The 15,070-nt window shown below is 47.2% G+C and overlaps 1 protein-coding gene across 1 annotated transcript in view; it reads left to right on the plus strand.

Annotated features, from left to right (window-relative positions):
* The window catches only part of LOC138076182 (uncharacterized), a 168,243-nt gene that overhangs the window by 48,236 nt on the left and 104,937 nt on the right, over window positions 1-15,070 (plus strand). Inside the window, exons 22-27 of the mRNA XM_068968400.1 lie at window positions 2,029-2,188; window positions 2,431-2,510; window positions 4,793-4,979; window positions 5,855-6,010; window positions 6,626-6,759; window positions 7,944-8,102. Of these exons, the coding sequence (XP_068824501.1) occupies window positions 2,029-2,188; window positions 2,431-2,510; window positions 4,793-4,979; window positions 5,855-6,010; window positions 6,626-6,759; window positions 7,944-8,102 (876 nt within the window). The remainder of the gene's footprint in view (window positions 1-2,028; window positions 2,189-2,430; window positions 2,511-4,792; window positions 4,980-5,854; window positions 6,011-6,625; window positions 6,760-7,943; window positions 8,103-15,070) is intronic.

Raw genomic sequence — 15,070 nt, forward strand, 5'->3', positions numbered from 1 at the left:
CTGGCAAGCTTTCAATGATCCAGCCGTGCCAGCCTCTCGTCCCCATCTCCCCACTTTTTGACCAGGTTCACCACTCTCCAGATACACTGACCTCCTTTTAATTAAATGCCAAACACGTTGCTGCCCCAGGGCCTTTGCACTGGCGATTCCCGCTGCCTGGAACACTCTTTCCTAGTCATCCACTTGACTCTGTGCCTTGCTGCCTTCTGGTCTCATCAAATGCCCCTTCCTCAGAAACAACTTCCTTCCCTGACCACCCGGTCCAGAACAATGACCCCTGACTCCGAGTTTGTCAGCAGAGCACTCACCGCCACTAGCTGCCGTCTGACCTCCTTCTGTATCTGGAGGTTCTGTGAGTGTGGCTGCCAGGAGGGAGGACTTTGTGTATAACACTCGGCTGCACCCCCTGTGCCTGCAACGGTGCCTCGCACACAGCAGTGGAGGTTAATTGGTTCTGAGTGAATGTACGATGGTGCAGGATATTAAAGAGGGCTCATGTGTTAAGCTGCATTTTCACAGAAGCACACCAGAACCAAGGATTTGGGTAAAAGTGATGGATGAAGAAAAGACTCCAGGAGGACCCAGTAAGAGGGCGGAGAAAAGAAGGTGGGGAAAGGAAAGAAGCTGAGCAGGGGTGATGGCAGATGAAGTGGCAGCATCAGCCTGTTCCCTGGTCAGCCCTGGAGCAGGACTTACGTAGCGGAGTTTGGTCCCCTGGGGACTAAGAAGCTAGATGTTTTTCCCTCCTTTGCTGGAGGGAATGTTCTGGAGGTCACAGGTGCCTGGCATTAGGAGCAGAGTACACAGACCCCAGTGTTCGTTGCATCACTGTTTATGATAGCCGAGACATGGAAGCAACCTAAATGTCCATCAGCAGAGGAGTGGGTAAGGATGTGGTGCATATATGTAATGGACTGTTGCTCAGCCATTTAAAAAGAATGAAGTAATGCCGTTTGCAGCAACGTGGGTGGACCTAGAGCGTGTCATGCTGAGTGAAGTGAGTCAAAGCAGGAGAAATATCAGGTGACATCCCTTATATGTGGACTCCAAAAAGACGTTATACAAATGAACTTACTTACAAAACAGAAACAGACTCACAGACTGAGAACAAGCTTATGGTTGCCAGCGGGAAGGATAGGGGCAAGGGATAGCTAGGGAGTTAGGGATGGACATGTACAAACAGCTGTATTTAAAATGGACACCCAACAGGGCTCTGCCGTGTAGCACAGGGAACTCTGCTCAGTGTTATGTGGCAGCCTCGATGGGAGGGGAGTTTGGGGAAGAATGGATACATGTATATACAGGGCTGAGCCCCTTCATTCTCCACCTGATACTGTCACGACATTGTTAATCAGTTACACCCCAATACAAAATAAAACTTAAAAAAAAAAAAAGCGAAGCACACAAAAGCTGGGAGATGAGCACGCTGAGCTGGTGAAGGGGCCCAGGGGGGTCCAGGCAGGTGTGTGTTGAGGCTGCTCCCCTGGTTGTTGGCCAAACAAACGGAGAGCCTGTTCCTGTGGTCCTGACTTGTCCTGTAGGACTCTCCTCCAGGGTGTACAGCCCCAGACTCCTGGTTTTAGGGTTCTTGTCTTTCGAGGACAAGAATGACTGTAAGAACTCAGGTCTTTGGGTTTCTTTGGAAACATACATTTATCTATTTTTGGGTCTTCGTTGCTTTTCTCTAGAGCTGTTCTCCAGCTGCAGAGCTTGGGCTTCTCACTGCAGGGGCTTCTCTTGCTTCGGATCATGGGCTCTGGAGTGTCTGGGCTTCAGCAGTTTCCGCAGGTGGCCTCAGGAGCTGCAGTTCCCAGGCCCCAGAGCACAGGCTCAGTAGTTGCGGCGCACGGGCGTAGTTGCTCCGCAGATTGTGGGATCTTCCTGGACCAGGGGTGGAACCTGTGTCTTCTATGTTGGCAGGCGGACTGTTTACCACTGAGCAACGGGGGGAAGCCCGGAACTCAGGCTTTTTTCAGGTGGGGGGACCTGGATGGGTTCTCAGTCTTGAGGACTCTGCCGTGTTTCCAGAAGGACTGCTGGCTCCCTCAAGAAGCCTCAGCTCACATCTTCATGGGCACGCCTGGATCGGAAGTGCCCAGGGACATCGGGGTGGACATCAGCTATAGCTGGCCTCAGGGGAAGTTCCGTCTCAAGCTTCTGCATCCCAAGAAGAGAATTGAGCTTGATGGTAAAGACAGTGGTCCCCCTGTCACTCTGCCCCCAGCAACAGGCCGGATCCATGGGCCAGATACAGCCCTCTCACTGTGGACTCCTCAGCCACCATCTGAGGTTGGCACTACATAGAGCCCCGTTTAATGGACGAGGACCCCGGGGCTCAGAGACTAGGAAGCCAGGAGGACATCCCCCAGTGAAGGCAGGGGTGGATCCAGGATGTTGAGCCCTGGTCTCTAAACTCATTTTGTCTCCCAGGAAAGATCGAGACTGTCCAGAGGGCCCGCATGGGTCACCTGGAGCTGATCCTGGATGAGAGGGACGTCTACTACATCAAGGTCTGCACCCCGTCCTCAAACCCCTGGTGTTGACACCTGCCACCTCCCAGGACACTTCCGGTCCCAATCCCTGCTTACTCATCACCACCTCCTTTGGTGTTTTTTGTTTCTTTTTAAATTTCTTAATTAATTAGTTTGATTGCATCGAGTCTTAGTTGTGGCACGAGAGATCTTTGCTGCAGCACATGGGATCTTTTGCTGCAACGCATGGCCTCAGTAGTTCTGGGGCATGGGCTTAGTTGCCCCATGGCATGTGGGATCTTAGTTCCCTGACCAGGGATCAAACCCAAGTCCCCTGCATTGGAAGGTGGATTTTTAAAAAGTATTTATTGATTTATTGGGGCTTAGTTGCATCACATGGGATCTTCACTGTGGCATGCAGGACCTTTCAGTTGCAGTGTGTTGGTTCAGTTGCCCTGAGGCAAGTGGAATCTAGTTTCCTGTCCCCTGCATTGGTAGGCAGATTCTTAACCACTGGACCTCCAGGGAAGTCCCTCCTCTGGTGCTTTAGCTGTTCTTCTCTATCCACCTACTAGTACCATCTAGTATGAAAATGAAAAAATGGGTTCAGATCTTACCACCATTGATGTCAAAAATTAATAATAATAATAACACAGGAGCATGCTTAAAAAAATTCAGAGTAGACAAATGTATAAAATAGTAAGTCAAAGAGTGCGTCTCCCCAGATTTCCAGAAGGAATGTCAAGGCACACAGTGAGAAATCTGTGTGAGTTTTCCAGGGCTGCTCTATCAAAGTACCCTGAATTTTAGGGGGCTTCAATGATGGAAATTCTCTCATAGTTTGGAGGCTGGAAGTTGAAAATCAATGTGCTGGCAGAGTTGGTTCCTGCTCAGGCTCTAATCCATGCTTCTCTCCTGGTTTCTAGTAGCCTTGGGGATTCCTTGGCTTTTAAGTAGCTGTCTTCCGCCTTGTCTCCTCATTGTCTGCCCTCTGTAGGTATCTATGCCCAAATCTTTTTGTAAGTTTCCCAGTCAGGCTGGATTGAGGTCCAGACAAATGATCTCATCCTGCCTTCGTTTGCAAACATCCTGTTTACAAATAAGGTCACATTCACATGTCCTGGGGGTTAGCTTTGGAGGGAAGCACAGTTCAGCTCATAATATTATAGATTTGAAAAACCTTTCCGTTTTTTAAAAACATCGATTTACTTTTGACTGTGCTGGCCCTCTGTAGCTGTGTGATCTTTTCTCTAGTTGCAGGGAGCAGGGACTACCCTCTATTTGCAGTGCGGGGACTTCTCTTGTAGCTCCCAGGCGCCAGAGCACAGGCTGAGTAGTTGTGGCATGCTACTGAGTTGCTTCACCACATGTGGGTTCTTCCCAGACTGGAAATCAAACCTGTGTCCCTTGCATTGGCAGGTGGATTCTTTACCACTGAGCCGTCAAGGAAGCCCTATAGGTACTTTTTAAGGTTTTCAACCTGGAGGACCTAAATGGGACTCAGTGGATCCTCTGGAGCCCCTGCAATTGTGCAGAAGTTTTGTGTCTGTCCTCCTTCTGGGGAGAGGGTTTAGACCTTCCAGCCAATGCTCAAGCAGGTCTGTGACTCCAAAAAGGATAAAAAGAGCAGCTGGAGACTTGTTCCTGCCAAGCAGGACCTCTGGGTCCCTCTGGCCATGAGTCTGGTTGTTCTGTATCTGTCTCCAGTGGATTCTCTGAGAGGTCCGAGTTGAAAATTAGAGCCAGGGTTGGAATTTTTGCAGCATGAACACACTCTCAGCTCCCAAATCTGCTTCCTGTCCGGGTGCGAAGACCAAGTGTCAGGGGAGAGCATCTTCCTCTTAGGACCCCAGCTGCCTGCTGGCTGAGAGTACGTGTCATTTCAGAGCTCCCAGGAGCCCTCGAAGCAATCTGGGTTTGCTAAGCACACTAGTGCTAATTGCCTGCCCCTCCCTGCAGGCCTGCCTGTGGCTCTCAAGAGGGCTGTCTGCAGCCTGGAAGCACTGGCCTTTAGAGAATCTCCAGTTCTAGCTGCCTCAGACTCATCACGATCCTGGTAACAGCTGGAGCTTCAGAACTTTCTAAAGCCTTTTCTAGGATGGGCAGGGGACACATACGGTTTTGACCCTGGGTCTCTCATTTAGTCCTCTTGGTAAGCCCACAGGAAATGAGGAAGCTGAGGCAGATGAACTCAGGAATACAAAGCAGGAAGGCTGGGCTAAAGTCTACTGAGAGTTTGTGGGCTTTAAGGACAGTGTGTACGGTCAGGGTGGGGCCTGTTAGTGGGACCTGTCCCCTCAAGTGATCTAGGACCTTTCCAGGGCCAGAGCAACCTGTGGCCAGCAGTGGGCAGTGAGGCCCAGCGGTTTGAGGCCCAGCTGGAGGTGAAACTGGTGACATCGGGCAGCCCTGTGGTCCTCACCGGAAACCTCAGCCGGCAGGCGGGCAGCCGGTTGGCCTTCTCTGTGACACTGAGCAACCTGTTGGGTGATGAGGCCCGCGTGTCAGGTAGGAGGAGAGTGGGGGCCCTTCCTGCCACCTTTCCTTAGTGACCAGGCTTCAGGAGAGGAGGGGAGGGCTGAGTACCCTGCTCGTAGTCCCCATCACCCCAACTCCCAATATTCACATTCCACTTAAGGAAAACCCCGACCTTATATCTGCTTACAGCCTCTGCCTCAGTCCCCAGTGTGCTCAACTGGCCCCATGAACCATAAACCAGCACCTTTTGGACTGTCTGGGTTCTGACACACATTACGTGTTACAGGATGTATAAAAAGCACGTTTTTCATCTTTGACCCAAATTGCATAGGGCACTGTTTGGATCTTGAATACACAACCTGGCCTGGATACCCACCCACCTGAGCAGGCGCCGGCCCTGGTGCTGGAGCTGGTGTGGAGCCCTCCCAGCAGTGCTCCTCGTGGGGTGTTCTGGGGAATTCCGAGGGAGTGATGTGAGTGGCTGGCCCCGGTGACCAGCTGGCCTGTGCCTTTGTGATAGTCTTAACCATCATGGCTGTTCCTGTGATCAGGCTGAATGTGTAGCAGAAACAAGTTTCAGAAGGTGAAATTTACCTGATGACCCGGACACGCTGTCATTTCTTTTCCATCTGATCCCGTTTTGTCTTATTCTACTTTATTTAAAACGTTTTGGTCTGGACCCCCAAAAGCGACTCTTGCGGTTGCCAGCTGGACAGTGAAAATGCTGTCAGCGGCCCTGATGTCAGTGGTCCTTGGTAGAGACTCAGGCATTGGTTCTACTGGGATCCCCTGGGCTGCTCTCCCATCCTTTCCTCACCTGGCACCCTAGGGTCGTGGGGAGCAGTCCTGGGGCACGGCCCATGACCACACTGTACCTGCCCTCTCTCCACCTGCTCTCCCCATAGCGCTGCTGGAGAAGAAGGTGAAGGACGGGCTGCAGGTGGTGTCCCTGGGTGGTGAGCTCTTTGTGCCGGGGCTTGTGGGGCTGCGTGTCCTGGGCCAGCTGCAGCGGCAGGGCCACCTCTGGACCAGCTACCTGAGGATCAAGTACGGCCTCCAGGGTATGCCCATGTGCTGGTGGGGGGCGAGCTGGGCAGTGGCTGGACTTGTGCCCTTTCCTGGGGTGGTGGCTCCGAGGGCTTAGGTGCCAATGTCACCTTGGTTGTTTTGGCCTTCCCGCACAGCTCCTTAGCTAAAGAGTCATTCTATTAGCTTTGGATGGAGCTGAGTCCCTGCCTGTTAAAACAAGAAAAGCTCCAAGTATGTGTATTGGTGCACTGCTTAGTTGCTCATTTGTGTCCAACTCTTTGTGACCCCATAAAGTGTAGCCCACCAGGCTCCTCTTTCCATGGAGATTCCCTAGGCAAGGATATGGGAGTGGGCTGCCATGCCCTTCTCCAGGGGATCTTCCCAACCCAGGGACCGAGCCCAGGTCTCTGCATTGCAGGCGGATTCTTTACCGTCTGAGCCACTGGGAAGCCCTGAGTGTGTTGGGGTTGGGCATAAATCAGTCTCTTAAAACCTCCCAGTTGGCAGATTCCAATGAGTGACGTTAGTTGAGGCAGCTCCAGAGGGCTGTCTGAAGCGGGGTTGTGCCGGATGCTCCTCTGCTCAGAATGAGGATGGAGGGCTGCCTGGCAGAGGAAGGGCAAGGGTCTCTGGGTTGCCCTGCACAGGTCAGGCCAAGCAGCTGGCTCAGGAGTGCAGCACCAGCCAGAAGCTATGGACAGAGAGTGGCGCAGAGGCCTCCTACAAGCTGGAGCTGAACCACAAACTCCACTGCACGCAGATCCCAGCTTTCAGTCACAAGGTGGGTGCCTGAGCCAGTTGAGGGGGTCTGGAGAGATCCCCCAGGGTCAGGGTGGATGAGCACCCAGAACCCATCCTCAGAGAGGTCAATTGCCCAAGGTCAGGTATGGGGGTGGATCACGGATTGGAACTTGGGGCTTGTCTCCCCTCTGTTCAGCTGGCGTTTATTGAACACCTGCTGTATGCCCAACCCTGGGGGAGAGCTGTGCTCAGGGCAGTCCCCCGTCTCTGTCGTCTCATTGCTGAGTGGGGGGCAGAGAGCAAGATACATGGACCAAATCGAGTGAATTATAAATGCCATGGGTGATAAACAGGGCAGAGACAGATCAAACACAGGGGAGTCTCATTTGGACGGGGCTGCAGGAAAGGCTTCTTCGGTGGAAATGCATTTTAAGCTGAAAAGTAAAAAATGAGATAGTTCTGTTCCCATGGAAGTGTGCTATAGCCAGAAGGAACAGTAAGTGCAAAGATGCTGGGACTGAAGGGCGAATGGAGGGATTAAGGAACAGGAAGTTTACCAGAGTGACGAGGGCCAAGCCAAAGGGAGAAGCGGCTGTTTCTCGGCTAATTTACTTTGCCTCTTCCTCTGACCTACTGCTTCCACCAAGGCGGGGCTTCTGGCTCCTTCCTTCCTGGCTATTTAGTGCCCAGTGAAGCGCTTACCTGGTACCTGGGGGAAAATGTGTCCAATAATTGAATGAATGGATGAGGCTGTGTTGCCTCAACCTGTGGTTCGGAGGCAGGAGGAAGCAGAAGGGTGCCAGGAGCCCCCAGGTGGGGAACCCTGATCCTTGTAGATTCAGTCCAGGGAACCAGAGGCTGCCATGGGAGAGAGGAGCAGGGGGAGGTCTTGGACTTGTATGAAGATCAGGAGTCATCTTCCCATGGTGGGCTGGCCCTTTCTACTCCTTATCAGGGCATGGGTAAGGCTTGGGTTGGGGCCTTGTAGTTTCTCACCTCCGGATAGAGGGTGCTAGAAATATAGTCATGAAAGTAAATCATATTTGAATGCAAAATTTTATAAAATCAAAATCAGCGCAAAAAATACACAAAAATCCATACCTATTACAGAATTCTCTCCCCAAATAAGCAAGCCTTGCATCTTGGGATGGGTGGCAGCGAGGAGGCTCAGGACTGGGTACACAAGGCTTCCTCGGGGGTCTCCCTGGGGGTGTGTGTCCCCAGGTCCAGCTGCGGCACGAGGAAGGCTCTGGACACCTGCACTGGGTGCTGGAGGCGAGCTACGGGAAGCACTGGGATGACAGCCGCAACAGGAGGCGCCTCCGCATCCTCCACACCTTCCAGAATGACTCGGGCCCGGCCCTGAGCAATCACTTCCTGGAGGTGAGTCCCGCCCCAGCAGGGCCGGTCCCTGGAGCTCAGCATGCACGGGGCAGCAGGTTCTCAGTTACAAGGACGCAGGAGCTAAAACTCAGGCCCAGAGATCTTCCTTTTGGCATCTCTGGCCCCCATGTCCCTGAGGAGGTTAAACATTTGCTGGTGTGCCATGGGGCAGTTTGCAAGGGGGCTTGGGAAATGCAGATTTCCAGCTGTAAAAATGCATTTTGGAAACGGTTCACTTGCAGGGTTTCCTGGAAGGTGCGCTTTTTTTGGTGAATCAGGAGTAACTCGAGGGCCTAACCTCTGAACATGCTCCTACAAGGCACATGTTATCTTTCTGAGTTTCTTTTTCAATTGTTTTTTTTTTTAATGTTTAATTGTGGTCAAATATACATCACATCAAGGCTTCCCTGGTGGCTCAAACAGTAAAGAATCTGTCTGTAGTGCAGGAGACCCTGGTTCGATTCCTGGGTCAGGAAGATCCCCTGGACAAGAAAATGGCAAGCCACTCCAGTGTTCTTGTCTGGAGAATTCCATGGACAGAGGCGCCTGGCGGGCTGCAGTCCATGGGGTCACAAAGAGTCGGAAACAACTGAGAGACTAACGCACACACACATACCATGAAACAGACCATTCTCACCAGTTTTAGGTGTACAGTTCAGCGGCATTACGCTCATATTGTTGTGTGGCCGTTACCATGGTCCATCTTTTTCATCTTGTAGAACTGAAACTCTGGACCCATTAAATAGTATCTTTCCATTCCCCTCCCCCAGCCCCTGGCAACCACCATTCTATTTCCTGTCTCTGAATTTCACGACTCTAGGTACCTCGAGTAAGTGGGATCCTATAGTATCTGCCTTTCCATGACTGGCCTGTTTCACTAAGCATAACGTCCTCAAGGTTTGTAAGTCTGAATGAGATTCCATTGTATGGGTGGACCCCATTTGGCTGATCCATTCATTCCATCAGCGGACACGGCTTCAAATACCTGTTTGAGTCCCTGCTTTCCAGTCTTTGGGGGTATATACCCTGAAGTAGAATTATGCAGTAACCCTACTTTTAATGTTTTGATTTCCATAGCAGTTGCACCATTTTACCACCCTACCATCCATGTGCAAGGGCCCCAGTTCCTCCACATCCTCACCAACACTTCTTTCTGGGCTTTGTTTTTTTTAATGATGACTACCCAGTAGTCATCTTAATGGGTATGAGGATCTCATAGTTTAGATTTGCATTTCTCTAGTGATTGATGATGTTGAGCATCTTTTCATGGGCGTATTAGCTGTTTAATTACCATCTTTAGAGAAAGGTCTATTTAAATCCTTTAGTCCTTTTGAATCAGGTCATTTTTTTTGGTTTTGTTGTTGCTGTAGTTCTTTATGTATCCTGGATAAACCCTTATCAGATGTATGGTTTACAAATATTTTCTCTCATTCCATGGGTTGCCTTTTCACTCTATGAATAGCAATCTTTGTTGCACGAAAGGGTTCAATGTTTACGTAGTTCAGCATGTTAACTTTTGTTGCCTGTGTTTTAGGTGTCATGTTCAATAAATCAGTTGCCAGATCCAGTCTCATGAAGCTTTTCAATCACATGTTTTCTTCTAAGAGTTTTATAGTTAGGTCTTCGATCCATTTTGAGTTAAATTCTGTATATGGCATAAGATAAGGGTCCAGCTTCTTTCTTCTGCATTGAATACCCAGTTTTTCCAGCACCATTTGTTGAAAAGCTTGTCCTTTCCCTAACCATAAATGTGTGAGCTTATTTCTGGACAATCTATTGTAGTCCATTGGGCTGTATGTGTCTTTTAGGTCACAAAATACTGTTTTGATTACTGTAGCTTCATGAGACCTCACATTGTGTTGTTTTTCAAAATTGTTTTGGTTATTTGAAGCTCCCTTGAGATTCAATATGGATTTTAAGATGGACTTTTCTATTTCTACCAAAAAAAAAAAAGCCATTGAGATTTTGATAAGGCTTGCATTAAGTCTATAGATTGTTTGGGTAGTATTGAATCTTAGCAATATTAAGTCTTCAGTCTACAAACAGAGGATGCCTTTCCATTTATTTGTCTTTTCTAATTTCTTTCAGCAGTTTTGTAGTTTTCAGTGCCTTCCTGCTTAATTTCATTCCTAAGTATTGAGCTGATTTTAAATGATACCAATACTCCGTGAATAAATTCTTGTGGAAAAAAACACTTAAAATAAGGCTCAAAGTCCCTTTCACAGTTGTCATCCCTATTCCTGGTCCCCTCCTTAGCTGCCTGGAGAAAGCCATAATTATGGTCTGCATCACTGGAAAGGAGGCCTTTTTCTGTATATTTGCTCTGTGGCCCTGTCACGCGCACTTAGTTCTGTTTGGGACGTCATGCTGTGCTTCCTTTGGCAGTGGACCTTAGAGAACGTCCCTGTTGTCTTATAGAAGTCTACTCTATCTTTTGTAAATACCTGCATCATGTTGCATATGCTTCTGTCCTGCGTTTTATTAGGCCGTCTCCCTCCTGGTGGTTTCTAAGAGTGCATTCCTGAACATCTTTGGGCTTGCCTCCCTGGGCACGTGTGTCGGGGGTCTCTGGGGCAGATGTCACAATGTAGAATTTCTGGAAATTGGGGCATTTTTCATTTGCTGGCTTTATGTCAATTTGCCCTCCAGAATGTCTAGACCCATCACCTGCCTCCCAGCCATGCCCAACAGGAGCAAGTTCCGTATTCTCCCCGGTACTTTTAGCACTTGAAAAATATTGCTGACGTGGGTGGAAACGGTATCCCGTTGTTTGAATTTGCATTTCCTGATGACTTAAGGCTGGGAGACACTGTTTTGTGTATTTATTCTACTATTGCATTACCCTTTCTGTGAACTGATTTTTCATATTGTTTGACATTTGGAAAAAATTAGTATACTTGGCTTTTGGTTGGTGGGAGTTCTACATGTAATTGCAGTTTATACATCATATTAATGTTCTGAATTGGGAAGTTTATTTCTGGAAAACATCTGGCCCCCAGGGTTTTAGTGAAATGATTAAGAGATTGACGGCAGCATTTCTGCAAGCCTTCCAAAGTGTGGCCGAGGCCATGTGAGGTTCTGGGGAGACAAGAATGAATAAGGTAATCTTTATCTTAAAGAAGCTGACAGTGAGTAGAAGAGGGAAAGGCAGAGCGGTCAGTGATGAGTCGTAAAGTATCACCAGACCACGTGTCAGGTGCTTTGTTTGTATTATCTCATTTAACCCTTGTGCGGCAAGTATTATCAGTTCTCACTGCATAGAAGAGAAATAGTGTAAACAGACTTGTATGAGGTCTCTCGGCTACTTTATGGCAGAACTGGGATTCAAAGTCCAGTCTGCCTCAGGCTTTTCACCTCTTGACTGGACGGGATTGTGGCAGAACTAATTTACTATAAAATAATTGACTAAATGATCAGTCAAGAGAAAACACTTCCCAGTTCATTCTATGCAACCAGTATTATTCTGATGCCCAAACAAGACAAAAACATCATAAGAAAAACTAGAGACCATTATCTCTTATAAATACAGATGCAAAGTCCTCAAGAAAACACTACCAAAACTCCACTGAGCAATCTATAAAAAGAATTACACAATATGACCAAGTAAGATGTATCCCAGGAATGCAAGATCGGTTTAACATTTGAATATCCATCAATGTAATATATCATATTAATAGAATGAAGGACAAAAGCCACATCATTTCAAAAGATGCAGAAAAGTATCAGGCACAACACCACAGCAGTCTAGCAGTGGAAGGGCACTTCCTCAACCTGATAAAGGCCGTTTGTGACAAACCCACAGCTAACGTCATACTTAATGGTGAGAGGCTAAATGCTTTCCCCCTAAGATCAGGGAAAAGATAAGATGTCTGCTTTTCACCACTTCTATTTAACATTTTACTGGAGGTTCTAGCTAGGACATTCAGCCCAAAAAGAAATAAAACAGAAAGAAGGAGTAAAGAAAAGCCATTTAGATTGGAAAATAAGTAAAATTATTTCTATTTACAGATGACATGATCTTGTATATGTATTGTAGTCAGTCGCTCAGTAATGCCTGACTCTGCAACGCTGTGGACTGTAGCCCACCAGGCTCCTCTGTCCATGGAATTTTCCAGGCAAGAATACTACAGTGGGTTGCCATTTCCTTCTCCAGGGGATCTTCCCTATCTAGGGATCGAACCCATGTCTCTTGTGTCCCCTGCATTGGCAGGCGGATTCTTTATCACTAGCGCCACCTGGACGCCCAATCTTGTATATACCAATAGAAGACCCTAATGAACTCACCTTCCTCAGTAATCAATGCAAAGAAATAGAGGAAAACAATAGAATGGGAAACACTAGCGATTTCTTCAAGAAAATTAGAGATACCAAGGGAACATTTCATGCACAATAAAGAACAGAAATGGTATGGACCTAACAGAAGCAGAAGATGTTAAGAAGAGGTGGCAAGAATACACAGAAGAACTGTACAAAAAAGATCTTCACGACCCAGATAACCATGATGGTGTGATCACTCACCTAGAGCCAGACATCCTGGAATGCGAAGTCAAGTGGGCCTTAGGAAGCAGCACTATGAACAAAGCTAGTGGAGGTGATGGAATTCCAGTTGAGCTATTTCAGATCCTGAAAGATGATGCTGTGAAAGTGCTGCACTCAATATGCCAGCAAATTTGGAAAACTCAGCAATGGCCACAGGAAAAGGTCAGTTTTCATTCCAATCCCAAAGAAAGGCAATGCCAAAGAACGTTCAAACTACCGCACAGTTGCGCTCATCTCACATGCTAGTAAAGTAATGCTCAAAATTCTCCAGGCCAGGCTTCAACAGTACCTGAACCGAGAACTTCCAGATGTTCAAGCTGGCAGAGAACACTAGCTTTGTTCGTAGTGACGCTTCCTAAGGACCACTTGACTTCTCATTCCAGTATGTCTGGCTCTAGGTGAGTGATCACACCATCATGGTTATCTGGGTTGTGAAGATCTTTTTTGTACAGTTCTTCTGTGTATTCTTGCCACCTCTTCTTAATATCTCCTGCTTCTGTTAGAAAAGGCAGAGGAACCAGAAATCAAATTGTCAACTCCATTGGATCATAGAAAAAGCAAGAGAGTTCCAGAGAAACATCTATTTCTGCTTTATTGACTACGCCAAAGCCTTTGACTGTGTGGATCACAACAAACTGTGTAAAATTCTGAAAGAGATGGGAATACCAGACCACCTGACCTGCCTCCTGAGAAATCTGTATGCAGGTCAAGAAGCAACAGTTAGGACTGGACATGGAACAACAGACTGGTTCCAAATTAGGAAAGGAGTACGTCAAGGCTGCATATTGTCACCCTGCTTATTTAACTTTTATGCAGAGTACATCATGCGAAATGCTGGGCTAGATGAAGCACAAGCTGGAATCGATTGCCAGGAGAAATATCAATAACCTCAGATATGCAGATGACACCACCCTTATGGCAGAAAGCAAAGAAGAACTAAAGAGCCTCTTGATGAAAGTGAAAGAGGAGAGTGAAGAAGTTGGCTTAAAACTCAGCATTCAGAAAACTAAGATCATGGCATCCGGTCCCCTCACATCATGGCAAATAGAAGGGAAACAATGGAAACAGTGACAGACGTTATTTGGGGGGGGCTCCAAAATGACTGCAGATGGTGACTGCAGCCATGAAATTAAAAGACCCTTGCTCCTTGGAAAGAAAGCTATGATCAACTTAGACAGCATATTAAAAAGCAGAGACATTACTTTGCCAACAAAGGTCCATCTAGTCAAAGCTGTGGTTTTTCCAGTAGTCATGTATGGATGGGAGAGTTGGACTACAAAGAAAGCTGAGCACCGAAGAATTGATGCTTTTGAACTGTGGTGTTGGAGTAGACTCTTGAGAGTCCCTTACAAGGAGATCAAACCAGTCTATCCTAAAGGAGATCAGTCCTGAATATTCATTGGAAGGACTGATGCTGAAGCTGAAACTCCAATATTTTGGCCACCTGATGCAAAGAACTGACTCACTAGAAAAGACACTGATGCTGGGAAAGATTGAAGGCAGGAGGAGAAGGGGATAACAGGATGGGATGGTTGGATGGTGTCACTGACTCGATGGACATGAGTTTGAGTAAGCTTTGGGAGTTTGTGATGGACAGGGACGCCTGGTGTGCTGCAGTCCATGGGGTCACACAGAGTCGGACACAACTGAGTGAATGAACTGAATGAACTCACCAAAAAAAAAAGTCTATTAGAGTTCATAAATGAGTTCATCAAAGTTGCAGGATACAGAATGAATATACAAAAATTAGTTGTATTTCTCTACACTAGCAATGAAAAACCTGAGAAAGAAAATAATTTCATTTACACTAGCATAAAAAGAATAATACTTAGGAATAAATTTAACAAAAGAATATAAAATGAATACTCTCAAAAGCTACAAAACATTGTTGAACGAAACTAAAGAAATGGGGAGGAAGGTGGGAGGGGGGTTCAGCATGGGGAACACACGTACACCAATGGCTGATTCATGTGAATGTATGGCAAGAACCACGACAATATTGTAAAGTAATTAGCCTCTAATTAAAATAAATTAATTAAAAAAATAAACTAAAGAAAACCCAAATAAATGGGAGAGTATCTCATGTACTTGAATTGGAATATTTAATGTGAAGTTTACAAGACCTCCTAAATTGATCTGCAGATTCAACAATCTCTATCTCCCTATCAAAATCTGCACTGTCTTTTTGATAGCTGATCCTAAAATTCATATGGAATTTCAAGGGACCCAGGGTAGGTAAGACAATCTTGAAAAAGGACAAGCTTGGAGGATTCACTCTTCCCAATTTCAAAACTTACTGCAAAGTTATGGTTATTAAGAGTATTATGGTAGTGGCATAAGGATAGACATACAGACCAACAGCATAGAACCCGGAACTGAAAAATAAGCCCTTCTACTTACAGTTAGCTGATCTTCGACAAGGGCGCCAA

The sequence above is a fragment of the Capricornis sumatraensis genome, chromosome 3 (genome assembly GCF_032405125.1).
Source record: "Capricornis sumatraensis isolate serow.1 chromosome 3, serow.2, whole genome shotgun sequence".
NCBI lineage: Eukaryota > Metazoa > Chordata > Mammalia > Artiodactyla > Bovidae > Capricornis > Capricornis sumatraensis.